General features: G+C 39.2%; 1 protein-coding gene across 2 annotated transcripts in view; it reads right to left on the bottom strand.

The window, feature by feature from the left end:
• Positions 1-15,649, bottom strand: part of PDE4B (phosphodiesterase 4B) — a 432,241-nt gene that overhangs the window by 109,762 nt on the left and 306,830 nt on the right. For both annotated transcript variants that reach the window (XM_063107070.1, XM_063107071.1), the window contains 3 exons: positions 8,353-8,389; positions 8,158-8,228; positions 196-245 (listed from right to left, as the gene is read on the bottom strand). In XM_063107070.1, the coding sequence (XP_062963140.1) occupies positions 196-245; positions 8,158-8,228; positions 8,353-8,389 (158 nt within the window). The remainder of the gene's footprint in view (positions 1-195; positions 246-8,157; positions 8,229-8,352; positions 8,390-15,649) is intronic.

The raw sequence follows: 15,649 nt of genomic DNA, 5'->3' as shown, positions 1-15,649 counted from the left end.
TTAGTTAATACTGTTTTTAATTTGGTGTCACATGGAATGAAGTAAAGCTCCATTATGACTTTGAAAATAGTCACCAAGAGACATACTTTGGAGGGCCACAATGTGAAGACAAAAGCCATTATTTTAAAAAAGGTTCTAATAAGAGGCACATTTAATATTTTAAAACAAGGAGATGGACCTTATGACATGGCCTACCTTGCAGGTTGACTCTGGAGACAGGGGGCTGACTAGCAGCTGGGGACCTCCTGTGGAGACAGAGAAAAAAAGGACTGAGTCTGTGTATTAACACCTGCTCCTTCCCCACCCCCAACCCCATGATCACTGAGGAGTTTTCCAGGTCATAATGAGCTATCGGTGACATAATGCTATCTCCGGAAGGCAGACTCCTGTAACAAGGGCAGATGACTGCAATTCTCTCACATCCAGATGGCCTGGAATTTCCCTCTGCACAGCCTCAGGATGCTCCAACTCTCCAGGAAGGAAGTTGTTTACTCCAGGTTCCAAACCTGCCCCTCTGTTTTAGGTTTTGCTGTTGCAGGAGTCCCTCTGAAAAGGAGACATTTGCTCAGGCATCACTCCAGATGTCAGAGTGAATCCCAATTCATTTGGGCAGTACAGTAGAAAGTTATAGCCAGTAGAATCCTTAGATAACAACCATTTCAGGCCCCCCAATTTTTGTACCTCAGGGAACTGAGACCCAGAGAGGTGAAGTAACTTGCCAGTGGTCACACAGCCACTAGGAATGGTAATCCAGCTTGCTTAACTTAGGCAGCAGTCATTTTATGGAGGAACTGGGACATCATTGTACATGATAACAAGCCTGCCGATGTCAAAAGTAAAACAAAATGAGCAAACAAATCCATGTTCCACTAGTACTTGGGCTTCTTTTTGTTTCTTTTTATTTCTCTGCCCCTTGCCCCCAATTTTTCTGTTCTCACCATCCTTCTCATGGCTTGCAGAACTTCTTCTGCCATAGTCTTCTGAATTTCCATGCGTTGCTGGAGAACCTACCCAGGAATAGTACAGTGCAGTGCCTTCAAACTTTAGGGTGCATCGGAATCACCTGGAGGCCTTACTAAAGCACATTGCTGGACCCTACCTCAGAGCTTCTGATTCAGTATGCCTGAAGTGGGCTTGAGAGAGGGCATCTCTAACAAGTTCCTAGGTGATGCTGATGCTGTTGGTCTTGGGACCACATTTTCAGAATCACTAGTATTAAGGACTCTCTGCACCATCAAGGAGCAAAAGGATATTAGCAATAAACAAAAGAGTGGGACTCTGGGCCAGTGGTTCTCAAGCATGGATGAGCACCAGACTCATTTGCAGAGCCATTAAGTTCCTTTTCCCATTCCTGAAGAGTCTATTTCAGTATATCTGGAACAAGGCCTGGAAATCTGCATTTTTCACTTCTGTGAATTCCCATGCACAGGCAAGTTTGAGAAAGAAGCCAAATTCTAAATGACAGAGATGGCCTACAAAGTTCTTGCTAAGGAAGGGTCTTCCTACTGGTGTGGTCACAAAATTATTTTCCTAGGTTTTTAAGTGCTCCAAATCAATCTCTGATCCCCTAAGGGGTAATCTAGCTTCTAAGTAACTATGCCATATAGCTGCAGAACCTATGGACAGGGTCCTCTAATTTACTAGCTGGGAGATCCTAGGCATGGTACTTTTAAACCCTCTATGGCATGAAATTTTCATGTGTGACAAGAGAAGGGAAATAATCACCTATGATCATTTTTCTCTTCTAGACACTGGTTTAGGCACTTCTTAGCTTTCATTGGGAGTATTATCTCATTTTAAGGATAAAAAAGTGAAGCTCAGAGAGGTCAACAAACATACTGAAGCACACATTTTTTTATAATTGGCATGACCAGGATTAAAAGCTAAGTCTTTCTGAATCTAAAGTGCATGCTCTTTCCAGTATACCATCTGCTGATAACACCTGTGTTTTTCAGGAAAATTAAGAGATTAAATTCCAAACTCCTTACAATGGCATTCAAAGTTCTTTTCTCTCTAGCTTCGAAATACTTTCTCCAGCTTATCTCTTAGAATTCCTTCCTATAGCTACTTAAAGTTGTAATTAAAATAGGCTCTGTGTGGTCAGTGTTCAATACTACCATATAACTCCTTAGATTTAATGTAAACTTTATGTGGGCAGGAAAAAACTTGTTTGTTACTGGATCCCTGGTACCCAGGATGGCCTTTCATATGCCAAGCACTCAGTATATACTTATTGAATGGAATACCGAATGAATGAATGAACGAATGAATGAATGAGGCCAAACCTGACTCATACTTTGCCAAAGCCAAATTTGGTTACTTCTTTTTCCTTGAACATGTGCTGCCCTTACCTGCCATTACTCAGACCATTCCTCTTTCAGGGAAGCTCTTCCCACACTAAATATCACCTACCTTCAAAGGTCGAGTGCCATCTTCTCCAAAGGATACCATCTTCTTAGCCAAAAATCGTCCCTCCTCTAATCTCCCGTGGAACTTTATTTGTTCCTTAGGAGTCATTTCCTCATGTTACAGTTCCTATGGGCACATATTATGTTCACTAGCAATCTGTGACCCACTGATGGCAGGATTCAGTTCTGATCCCTTTCATTATAACCTTGGCAGGACCCACCAACTTGCCTGGCAAATAGTAGAACTCCAAAAATGTAGGTGGACTTCCAGTTGAATGAACCATTGACATGAAAGTGACTGGAGGAGCCAAATACTCTATATGAATGTTTTATCTGGTTTCTTTTTCATATACAGTCTTGGTTTCTTCCACATACTATTCTCTGTTCCCTGAACACAGCATGCTCTCTTGTGACTGTGCCTTGCATACATTTTGCTCAGTTGAATGCTTTACTCCTCCTGTTTAAGTGGCTAACTCTTTCACATGTCCTAGGATTCCACTGAGGCATCACTTCCTCAGAGGAGCCTTCCCTCCTGTGAGTGGCCCTCACCTGTGGTCTGTAATTTCCTATCCTGACCCCATCATTGTACTGTTCACACTATACTGCAATTCTTATTTTCCTATCTGTCTCCTCACCTGTGAGAAATTTAAGCAAAGACTGAGTCTTATTGATTGTTGCAACCCTGGAATCTGGCATATTTGGTATGATATAGGTGTTCAATAGATATCCATTGGATTACTAATACATTCGTAATAAGTTTATTTTGCATCTTTTCTTGCATTCTGAAGAAGGCTTTTGTGAAAGGAAACACTGACCTAGGAGACCTTAAATGTTGGAGAGCTCTACTTTCTTAATAGTATGGCTACTCACAGCATCCAATTCTCTCACTGACTTCTTGGAAATTACACATATTACACAAATTCCTTTGTCCCAGAAGTTCATTTTGAAAATATGGCTTTTATTTAGGGTTGTTAATTCAGATAAATATCCCTAAGTGTAAGCCTTGGAAAGGCAGGAACCATCTTTATTTGGTTTATCACTTATTCTTAAAACTTGGTGTAAAAAAGAGGCTCAATACACTTTAAATGAATCAATGACTTCTGGAAGCTGCATTACTGCTTGTAAGGCATGAAAGTGCCAGTTAGAAAACTGTGATGAGTGCCAGAGAAAAATGGTATTGGTTGCCTGGTTTCTAGTGGTCCCTAACTTATGAAAGAATGATAAGAAATTGTATAACTGGCTGCTGAAGATGGTGATATGAATAGAAAGGATAATATGGCCACAGCAGTTAATACTCTCCATCCCTAAATAGCACAGTGGAGAGAGACCTGGACCATAAATGAGAAGACAGGAACCCTAATCCTGGCGCTGGCATTTTCCAACTGTATAGCCCTGGGCAATTCACAGAACCTCTCAGTTTCTTCCTCACTTGGGGAGAGAAGGCAGTAACTAACATTTACTGCTGATTTACAATGTTCCATGTCCTGCGTGAGTGGTTTTACATGTATTTCTTCACTTACTCTGAGGAAATTTGGCTAAGTTATTTCCAGCTCTGAATGATCAAGATTTTACGATTCTCAACTAATTTAAATCCCATGCCAAAGTACATAAAGCAATGAAAAATGCTTCACGTATCACTAAAACAAATTTTTAAGTGGTTACTAATTCTTTCCCAAAGATTACATGTTGATTAGATTATGCTTTGGAAGAATGTTGTACAAAGATGTTCCATGATTTCCTGATAGCCACAGTTAAGTTATTTTCGATGGTGGTGACAGAGCTGATGATAAAGGAAAACATCTCCTAGCTCCCAGCTGTATTCTCTGGTGATCATACTGCTGAATGGGGGGGCCCCTCTCACTTACACACGTGATAATTCCGTCAGTCTGTTTGAAGCTAGCAAATGCTTTAGGGATGCTTATCTGAATTGACAACTGTAAATGAAAGCCATATTTTCAAAATTAACTCCTGGGACAAAGGAAATGTAGGTTTTAATTTGCAGCCAAGAAATGCAGGCCCAATCAGGCATCCTTCAATGGAACACTTCATAGAGGAACAAGGAAACCACCTCAACAGAAACTTTGAGATTTTCACCCTTTGGGTGGTAAAGCTCAGGCATACAATGGACTGCTTTAATGCAGAGCAAAGAGTCAAAAGATAAAACAAATCTTGATTTATGAGAAATATAGTTCTATGTGGGAGTTCCTTTTCATATAAAGAACCACACTATCCAGATGTCTCATGAAAACAACTCCAATGACATAATTATTGCTTAAATGTTATATTTGAGGTGGGGAGTGGCACCTTGGAACCCCAAGTCAAATACCCCAGAAAGCGGCTTCTGAGTTCCATGAATCTTAGCTTCAGTTAAGATAAGTAAATATGTGGGGAGGAGGGGAATGCTCTCAGAATGTTGTATCCATTCTGGGTAGACATTCTTGTCTATAGTTCCTTCCCTTGGATCTTTTATAGTTGTTTGGGTGTATTGACTATCTAGGAATAGAGTGGAGAACATTAAATGGACCCTCAGTTTTCTAACCTGCCCCTGCTAGACTGCTCCATTTGTGGCTGAAACCCACCATCCAGGTCTCAGCCTGGGCTAGACTGAAGAAATCTCAACTCCTTTTAGTGAAGCTCTAGTGGTGGATGTACCCTGCCTTAAATTTTGTTGGTTGGTGTTGGTTATAAGGAAGTACCTGGAATCAATAATAGAATCAACTGTGTACAAATATGGGCATGGATTTTAGAAAGATCATCAGATGAAACTGTCTTACTGCTGGAGGCCTATTCTGTTTGATAAATACGGTTTGCTTTGGATCAAAGGTGACACAAAGGGCCATGATTTGAGGGGTGGTCCTCAGCCAGAGTGTGAAAATGGGCTCTGGGTCAGTCTGTGTATGGCAATTATGGTCTTTTGGTACTTGGTTCCTGAAAGTTCATGTGGCCCCAAACCTCCAAGGCTATGGAAAGGCCTGATTCTTGAGAAGGTAGTTTCAAATGACATAAGTCATTAATCAGCAGAGTTAGGATGAATGCTCAATACTACTAAAAGAGGAAGAACCCCCAAGCCCATGCTAACAAGTAAGACTAAAAACACCACCTTGGTCCCACCTTCTCCTTGGAGCGATGCAATATAACAGTTCTGAGTCCAGCTATGATAAAGAAGACTTTGAAATGTATCCTTATGAATCCCTTCCTTCCCATTCCCAACTTCACCATTCTGGTCCAGGGTTTCACCCTCACATTTTAATTCCTGAAAACACTGTCTAAGCTAATGTCTCTGCTTCAGACTCTCTGTCCTTCATCTATTCCATACATTCTTCCTAAATGTCTTTTGGTTCCAAAGCCCTCCAGGGACTTCTTCCCATAACCCGAGGACGTAACAGATGCAGTAAATAGAAAAAGCACAGCAATGAGAGTCAGATGCCAGGTTTCATGTTCAGCTCTGATGTTTCCCAGCAGTGGCATGTTCTTGCCCTAATCATTTAATCTCCCTAAGGTGTTTCCTTATCCATAGGGTAAAGGTAACAATACCTTAGAATATCATTTATGGTGATTATAACTGAGATAATGGGTGTGAAAACCTCAAAGTGTCACACTGCTTCTGCATTCAGCAAGAGAAATATAACTATAAATTATAATAACTCACATTTACTGTGCTAGATACTGTTTTAAGTGCTTTACAAATATCAACTCATTTAATCCTCACGAAAGCCCTATTTTACAGATTAGGACACTGAGATATGGAGAGGGTGATTAACTTGCCCAAGGACATAATTTTCAAATGGGAGCATTAGGTTATGAAGCCAGTAAGTATGGCTCTAGAGGCCACATTCTATAAAGGAAATAAAAAGGTGGGGATAGGGAAGGGATTACTGCTAAAATAAATAACCTTCTAAATAATTGGTGGTCTTTCCTCCAACAATTATTTATTCATAAATTCGTCTATTATGGTGAATATTTATGGAGCACAAGCTGTGTGGTCAGCAATTCTCACTCTTAAGGGGCACACAGTCTAGTGGTGGCAAAGATCCATAAAGAGAATGTGATAAGGTTTGCAGTGTACTCTGGAGCCAAGTGAGGGCTGCTCAGCCAGGCTTGGTGGGGTCAGGGAAAGCCTCTTAGTGAAGGTGATGTTAGAGATGTGTTGTAAAATACAGTCAGGATTTGACCAAACAGACACTGGCAGGTGGAAAGAGGCATCTTAAGGAACAGAAAAGGGTAAGTCCCTAATTAGGATGGAGAAGAGAGCATGCAAGGAGTGACTAGACCACAATTGCTGAGCATAATCCCATGTGGCTAGAGACCTGGTCTGATTGTTCACCACTGTATCCCCAGCACTTCCTATTAGAACAGAAGCCCTGAAAGGGCAGACAACTTGTCTGTTTCGTTCACTGTTATATCATCAGTGCCTGGTACAAAGTGGGTGCTCAGTAAGTACTTGTTAAATGCATACATGCATGCATGAAAGAATAATATGCACTAAATAAATACTTGTTGAATTAATTAATGAATAAACAGGCAGTACCACTCCAAAAGAAGCTGGGACAAGCCTCTAGATTTCTTGTACATTTCATTAATATAAAACCCAGTCAACTATCAAGCACAAGAACTTGGGTAGTGAGGTGCCCTGGGTGCCAAGCATCAGTCCTTAAACTTTATCTTAACCGTAAGAGTGGACCACTGCAATGCCTCAAGCCAGAGATCAACCTGTCAAACCAAGGTGAGAATGTTCACTCTGGTGAAAATCTAAAGAACAGTTCAGAGGAGAGATCACTGGTGGGAAAGACTCCATGGGGTAGGCAAACCCCTTTCACAAGGTGGCTTAGTAACAAGTTACAGGACAGTGAGAGGAAATGTAAATATTCAAAGCAGGGCTTGCTCTCACTTTCAACAAGATCACTTTATCAAAATTTGGACATAAATAAAATAGAGGGTTGATAAATAATGTCACAAGACTGGCGAGATAGGGTACTCTGTAATGAACACTGGCTGAAAAATCAGGAGATTTAAGTTTTGTCCCTGATGAGTCTTTAACTTATGGCATGATTATTGGCAAGTTGTTGGGTTCCTAAGGGCAATGGTTTCTCCTTCTGTAAAACAGAGGTTGAATCAGTGGCCTCAAAGGCCTTCTCTAGCCCTGTCATTCCAGGATCACGGATTCTAATGAGTTCTGCAATGATCTTTTAAAACATGCAGAAGAGTGAACTGCACAGGACTTAGATTAGGCTCATAGATTGAAATAATTTTGGAGCAGAAAGTTACTACAGAGAATATCAAGTTCAAACTCTTCATTTTATAGGTGAAGAGAGCAAGGATCAGCAATGTTAATGGAAATGACCAAGGTCCTGTAGTTAGTCAGTGGCAGAGGAGGAGATAATCCCACTCTTCTTCATCAGACTTCATGAACCAAGTTTATATATTATCAGAAAATAGACAACTTAGGCTTAAAACATTTTGGTACCTTAATTTTAAGTTTGAATCTCTGAATTCATTAATAGCTATTCAGGAAGAATTTTAATAGAATTTATGGCCATTACTGCCTAAAGTTGCAAATACAGAGGTTAGATCTAACATTTTACCAGTTCTAAAACACTGTGGTGCTCCATCCTATTTTCAAATTTCATTGTGTATCCTAATTTAGCTCGTAGGGCAAATTGCCACAGAATAGTCATATCTTTAAAATGCTGTTCAGTGCTTTTTGCCTTTATGGAAAGGATTCATAACTCCACAGAAAGTCAATGCTTACTTGTTGGATGTTCCATGAAGGTTTGTCAATACCATGAAGTTGTTTCTCACACTTCGCAAACTGGCAAGTACCTATAAAGAGAATGTTTCAAATGGTTAGGGACAAAAGGAGACAAATGCCCAGGTTCAGAGGCCACATTTAGAAACCACACCCAGGAACAGAGTGAGAGCAAGCCAGGGCCAGCATGATACATACCTGGGCAAAAGGAGTTACAATCAAGTCATCGCCATGTCTGGTTAAAAGAGAGAAAAGAAGCATTTTTAAAATGCATTTGAATTATAACTGTGACATATAAGTTGTAATATTAAACTTTGTCAATGTTAGCAACACAAATGCTATACAAGTCCTTCTACTTGGACATAAGGCAGAACTCATAATTAGGCAAAAATGAGGATCCTGAGAGCTTGAAAGAAAAAAAATAGTACCAGGTTCATGACTCCTGGATTTACAGGGACTACAAATAAAAGCATTTGCAAGTAAGTGTATATCCTCAGGGTATATTCCATGAAACAGCAGACCCAGAGTACAGTAATTCAAAGCGATTTGTGGATTTTGTTTGCCAGAGCCAGGAAACACAAAGGGAGGGCTGCTCACAGGCACACACAGAGTTGGAAAAAATGGTATTACAGTCTGGATAAAGGTTAACTTTGGATTTCCTGGCTTTTGTTGATTTGAACCACAGCTTTAATGCCATTTAAACACAGATTTCTGTCTGGGAATCCCATTACTTTTTGTTTTTAATACAACTTTTTTCTTAAAGTACCCAAGAAAAAGCTTTTAATGGGTGTGTACAGAATGAACCTACTATAAGGGTACCACTGTTACTCATTTTGTCCCAAAGACCTGATTAAACTATACCCAGTGTTATGTAAATCTGTACTTAGGAACAGTCAAAAATGTGTTTTCAGGAGTGCATTCTCTCTGTGTCTGTCTGTCTCTCTCTCTGTCTGGCACATGCTACAGTAAATCTACTTAAGTCCACATTCAGCAAGCTCTCCATTGACGATATTAGAAAACATGTTTGCCCAAGCTGCACAAAATAAGGGCCATTTGCTATCATGGTGTGAATCACAACAGCAGCACAGAAGTTGGCAACAATGAGCTGCTCTCACCATCTGGCCTACCTTCTCTCCCCTCATGATTGCCACACAAGCATGACACCTTATTCATTAAAAATGTGAGTGCAATCAAAAATTATTAAGCACCTGCCGTTTACCAGGCACTATCTGGTGCCTGGGGATCCAGAGTTGAATAACACATGCATACACCTGTAGCATAGGCTCTTCTCTAGCAAAGCTTTTAATGTGGGGTCTTAATCCTTTTCTTTCCACCTTTGTCTTTAGCTAGAAGTCCCCCTTCAATTTAATCTAGCAAACTTCTTGAGTACTCACGATAAAGAGAATTCTGACAAGAGTAAACATCCTTTGTATGATTATTGTGTGTGAGGCCTGTGCTAAGCACTTTACTTGTACTATCCCATTTAATTCTTATAACAAGGCTGTGAGGCATGTACTCCTAATATTCCCATTTTACAGATGTCATCATGGCTCAGAGCAGTTAAGCAGCTACTTAACTAGCACATAGCTAACAACTGGAAGAACTGAGACTGTTTGATTCAAAAAATTTGTGCTTTTAATTACTATGCTTCCTATTTTATGATAACCCTGAATATTCGACAAATCAAATTATACAGAATCCATGAACCCCCAAGCTAAAACATAGTAGGGGAGATAGGTAAATATTCAAAATACTGTAATAAACATTATAAGTATAGAATGAGAAACACAAACAATGGATACTGAATGTGATCCAAAGGAGAGGTGACAATTACGATTTAGAGAAAATAAGAAAGGTTATTGAGTGGGTGGTGTTTGAGACGAACTTTGAAGTGCAGGCTTTAAAAAAGGCAGGAATGGTAGATACCACCAATGAGAGAAATGGCAAGAACGAAGGCATTGAAATGGGACGATACTGAACACGCTTATGGAGATGCTTGGTGGCTGTCTGGGTAGAACCAAGCAAATTAACTACAGATGTTTGTAGAGGATAAGGCTAGAAGGCCGCCCACACCCATATTATGAGCAGTCTGGACAAAGACTATAGAGCTGGTGCTTAACTCACCGAGAAGAAATGAGTCTCTATAAGTTTTTAGTGAGATGGGAAATAGGATAGGCAAACAGAAAAGTGTTTTGGAAAGTAAAATGCTGTGGACACCGAGGATGGACTGGAGAGAGGAAATACCCAGAAGGAATAGTTAGGGGTATAATTGCAGTTATTCAGATAAGAAGGGATAGGTAAGGCCAAGAAACAAACAGGAAGAGACAAGCTAAGAAACTCCAGAGGTCTTACCAGAACTTGGCTTCTAATTGAGTAAGGGGTCATAAAGAAATACTATTTTCAATTTTAAAAAGAGGCATCTGAGAAAATGGTGGAGTCATGAATAGAAATAAAGTAAGGAGGAGTTGGGGGAGTTTTAAGGTTCTCGTTGAGTTTTTAAGGTTGAGTTTTAAGGTCATTGTCATCCACGTAGAGACATCAAGCAGGAAGACTGAAATATGGAAATTAGAGCTACAGATTTGGGAGTTACCTCCAATATTAGGGATAGTTAAGGCAATGACAGGGGATGGCTTCCTTTGGTGGCAATATATATATATATAGGGAGCCAAAGGAAGGATGTCTGGGTACTTGGAGAGTAGCCAAAAGGAAAGACAGAGTAAAGAATGAAGAGAGGAGCAGTGATAAATGTCGTGTGGTGAACTGTATCAAAACTGTCCCTTCCCAAGCTATTTTCTTTAAGTGAACTTGGAGATGGTAAAAGATGTTGCTGCTTGTTCAGATTTCTGACGTGAAGTTCACATTGTTCATAAGACATCAGGGTGAGTTGGGGGACAAAGTAATGGGTTTAGAGTTAAGCAGATCTTCTATGTCTCCTGGATTTCCTGGCATCTAAATATCTGATGAAAGCTACATGGTATAAGCAAATCTCATGCATGTGTAGTACCTAGAGCTGATGTATTGTTAAATGAATTGGGGAGTTAATAAAACTGCACAAACTAATGATTAAAGGGATGTAAACAAACATTAACAGGGCACAATGTCAACAGGACTTGATCATTATGGAACTTTTGAAGTTTAGGAGAGCAGAATATTCAGAAGCAAGAGATGGATTTGCAGATCCTCACCACTGACTCCCTTAAAGGTTTTGAGCTGCAAAAGCTAATAATGTATGTCAGATAATAGCTGCTAGAGAAATTATCAAATAACTTACAGATAATGTATAGTAAGGATCAGGAAAGCAACAAAACAAAAAACTCCTGTTTGAGTATAGGTTATTTATGTAACTAATTCTGAATTTTTTAATCATAATTTGATACATTACTAATTAAGAATAAAGTGGCATGAAAGTGATGAAACACTTGATCGATCATGAAAACTGATGTACAAGGGTACTTCCAAAAGGTCGTGGACAAACAGAATTAAAAGATAACACAAATCCTTTCACAAACTTTTGGAAGTAGTCTCGAATTTCTCAATTTCCCAAATCACTGGAGAAGGTAATGCCTCTCAGGAACAAGGCTAGATATTAAGAACCATTGCATGAGCAACATCTAGTGACAAAAACAGCACATTACAATTTTACAGAATAACTGAAGATGAGAACTCCAAGCACAGAATTAAGTCTTAGAATTGAATGTAGGTCTGCTCTAAACAATGAAATGCCTTTTTAAAAAGCAAAAATGCTGCTTCTCACTGCTACACTCTGGATTTCATTATTTAATTTCACCTTTCCTCCCTACACACAGAGTTGTATTTGTACTTTTCTTGTAACTGGTTTTGGTCTATCATATAGAGAGATGCATACTATAGTGGTTAGGAGTATAGATTTTGAAGCCAAACAGCATTGGTTTGTCTCTCAGCAGCATTATTAGGCAATCTCTCTCTGTTTCAACTTCATCTTTAAAATGAGGTTCTTTGAGAATGAAATAAGTTATTATACATGTACAACTCTTAATAACAGTGTTTGGCACATAAAAACACTTTAGCTATTTAGTTCGTTATTTTTATTAGTGGTAGATATCTTTATAATTATAATTAAGGGGTTGCATGTCTGTCTTTCCAGCTGGTAAGAGTTTCTTTAAGATAGTCATGTCTGCCCTCATTGCAATCAAGAGAACTCCTATTTATATTGCACTTTAAAATTTACAAAGCACTTTCATATATATTACTTCATGTGATAAGATAATGCTCCTGATCGCAGGGAATGGTGCAACCATCTATCTACTTGGCCAAGCCTGAAACCTTCCTCTCCTTCATCCCACAATCAACCACCAACCCCTGTTGATTCTAACTTGCAAGCATTTTTTAATTGCCCCCTGGATCTAACTTGCAAACATTTATTAATTGCTCCCCAGATCTGCCCTAATGTAGATCCCTATCCTCTATTATGTGGATTACTAAAGCAGCTTCCCATTTGGCTCTTGGGTTCTAGTCCTTAAGCTTGTCCATCCTCCAAACCATCCTTCATACTGAAATCAGAGCTATCTTTCAAAAACATACTTCTAATAACGTAATCTCCTATTGAAAAGCCTTTAGTAGCTCCCCACTGCTTGCCTGCAGCACAAAGGCCAGCTCCTTAGCATAGGCCTTTCATGATGTGGTTCCTGTTTAACTCTCCAGCCTCTTCTTTTACCACTTCCTCAGCCCTGCACATTCTCTGTCTAAGCCATACAGAGCTGTGCTTCCCCACAACTAGAGAGTTAGTTAGCACATAGCCTTTCCTCCTGCAAATCCTTCTGCCTTCTCCTCCAGCCTAACTCCTCCAGCTAAGCTGTAACCTCCTCAAAGGTACTTGCCTACCTGGACAGACCTTTCAAATCCTGTGCATACTCTCTACAGTTGTCCTTATCTGAAGGTTTTAAAACTGCCTATAGATTAACTAACCTTTTTAGCTTTGTTAAAGACACAGAAACTGTCTTATTTGTCAGCAAAGTGCCCAAATTTAAGTAAATGTTAAAAGAATGAATATGACCCTAGAAACAGCTGGAAAGGTAGGCAGAGCAGCGATTAACACTGTTATTTTTATTTTTCAACCTCATTTAGCATCTGTTTATATACTGAATATCCATATAGTTTAGCCACCTAGACTCATTGGGTACAACCCTTGGTTGCCATTTATTGGGCACATTACTTAACCTCTCTGTGCCCCAATGTCCTCATCTTTAAAATGAGAAAATTATAGTACTTACCACATTGGGGACATGGAGAATAAATGAATATATGTGAAGTACTTTAAATAGTACATAGCACAGAGGAAATGCTCAATAAAGGTGTGCTTCTATTTACAGATAATCTAGAGACTGTAAAAGAAATTCAATGTCTTAAAAGCCATAGTGCTCGTAAGTGTGGTAGCTGTAAGTCTAACTCAAGTCTTAGAAACCACATTGTACTTTTTTGGTAGTCCATCAATAAACAGGTCTGAAATTTAAGCAGGCTTTTATTTGAGCTTTTCCTTTTAGTTCTGAGGTCTCATTTGCCTTGAAAGTTCTCTCTAGAGACCACTTAGTTTTCATGTAAATGACAGCTTTTAAAAGGTCCTTGTCTATGTAAGAGTTTCCAAATGAGGTGACCAAATTAAAAAAAAACATGGAATATCCTTCTCTGTGGCTTTGCAGGTGGAAAATCAGAACTCCATCCTGTCCAGGGTAGTTCCTGCCATAGTTTTGGGCAATAAAACTGGCCTCACCAGTTCCAAGTACTTTATGTTCCCATTGGGAAATCTGTACCTCAGCATTGAAGGCATTACGTTAGGCATGACTGCAACACAGGAACTGAGCAAAAACAGATTATTGCCACATCTAAGAAATTTCCTTTTGGGACCCAGTGGTGATCTTGTTTTAATTTACTAGAAAGCCTTATTTCTATCTTTCCTTTGTTGCTAAGAGTTTGTTGCCAAAAGTTAACTTTTAATTTTCTATTCACACTTTTAATATCTTTTCACTCACTCTCCCCACCAATAATTTTCTTTTGCTCTCCTGAAAGTGTTCAGATGAGAAATTTTTAAAAGACAGTATTTCCTCTATCACTAGGATTTAATACAGTGGAATCATGCAAAGTTTTCTACCTTTCAAATAAATTCATGACTGCTCTGTGCTGGATATGAGAAGCTCCTGAGTGGGGAACATCCTGCAGCCCCCACCCAATGGCTTTCACATCAAGACTCCTGGCTTATCATCATTACCCTTCTTCTGGATCCATGAGCAGGAGGCAAGAGAAGCAGTGGGAAGCTTGGGGGCTGCCATTCCTTTATTTATTTCAATTGATCATGAAGAGTAATAATCAGGTAAAATATCTTTTAAGAGCATTACTTCAGTTTAGATCAAGATGCCTGTGTAAAACTGGGTTTCCAACATGGTCCTGATAAAATGAAATACCAGAATAACCTAGATATTATACAAATTCTACTTCTGGTTGTATTGAGAAATACAAATTCCTAAACTGACAACTACATAAAAGTTTTAATGGTAATGTTGAAATACTTGCAAAACAAAACCTTGTGCTATTTTTACTTATGCAAAGATTTTAATTCTGTTATCAGTATTTTTGATAGGGTGTTTTTATGTTGCCAACTGTTGTTTTCTTGGGAAAGGCTGTTCCATGTTATAAAACTGTTTCCTTCCTGATTTTTTTTTAAAGTCCTTATCTTTTAAAAGTGAGAGTAATATTAGATAATTTACATATATCATCCTTACTTGCCTAAATTTAACGTTGGCAAGGTTCTAACGTTAGGTGGGAGTTTTTACTGGTTGGTAAAATTGAAAAAAGGGAAAACCACTAATAACAGGGACACTGCATACAGAGTCATGCAGAACCATATCTGTGTTTCAGTAGCTATAAACTGAATTGGACTGTGATCCTTAAGGTCTCTTCAAGTTCAAAATTTCCATAATCTTTTGATTCCAAGTAAGGGAACACCAGTTTAATCGGGAATTTGGAGTCTTCTGGGAAGGCTCTGAACAACTCTGAGACTCTTCATGCTGTTTGGCATGAGTTTGGGGGAACTATCAGCTGGCAAATTAGCTAGTTTCCAAAGCTAGTCTTTCACCTGTAAAATACTATGTGAATAAAGCTCTAATTACTTTGAGTTTACCACATCTCCTGTGCTCTCCCACAATGAAGTCTAGAAAGATTTTTATCTTGGTGGAGAAGAGAATTCCTAGCATATTCACTGTAAAAGCTCCCCATCCAAACCTTAGTCAGAAACTATCTTGGCTCTGCATGAGCTATAGCAAACTGGCTATCTCTCCTCCAGCCTCAGGTACCTCTACTCTGCATTCATCTGTTTTCTAACTTGTAGTAGTCATGCTATTTTGCAGTCCAAAAAACATGGGTGAAAAGAGTCCAGAAGTTTTGAGTATGGTCATCCTTAGCTACACAATAGTATATAACATGAAATATAGTCAAGGGATAGGGGCAAGTTTTTCAATCTCTCAGA

Source organism: Cynocephalus volans, chromosome 8, assembly GCF_027409185.1.
Source record: "Cynocephalus volans isolate mCynVol1 chromosome 8, mCynVol1.pri, whole genome shotgun sequence".
NCBI lineage: Eukaryota > Metazoa > Chordata > Mammalia > Dermoptera > Cynocephalidae > Cynocephalus > Cynocephalus volans.
This window is presented reverse-complemented; position numbering and strand designations above follow the sequence as displayed.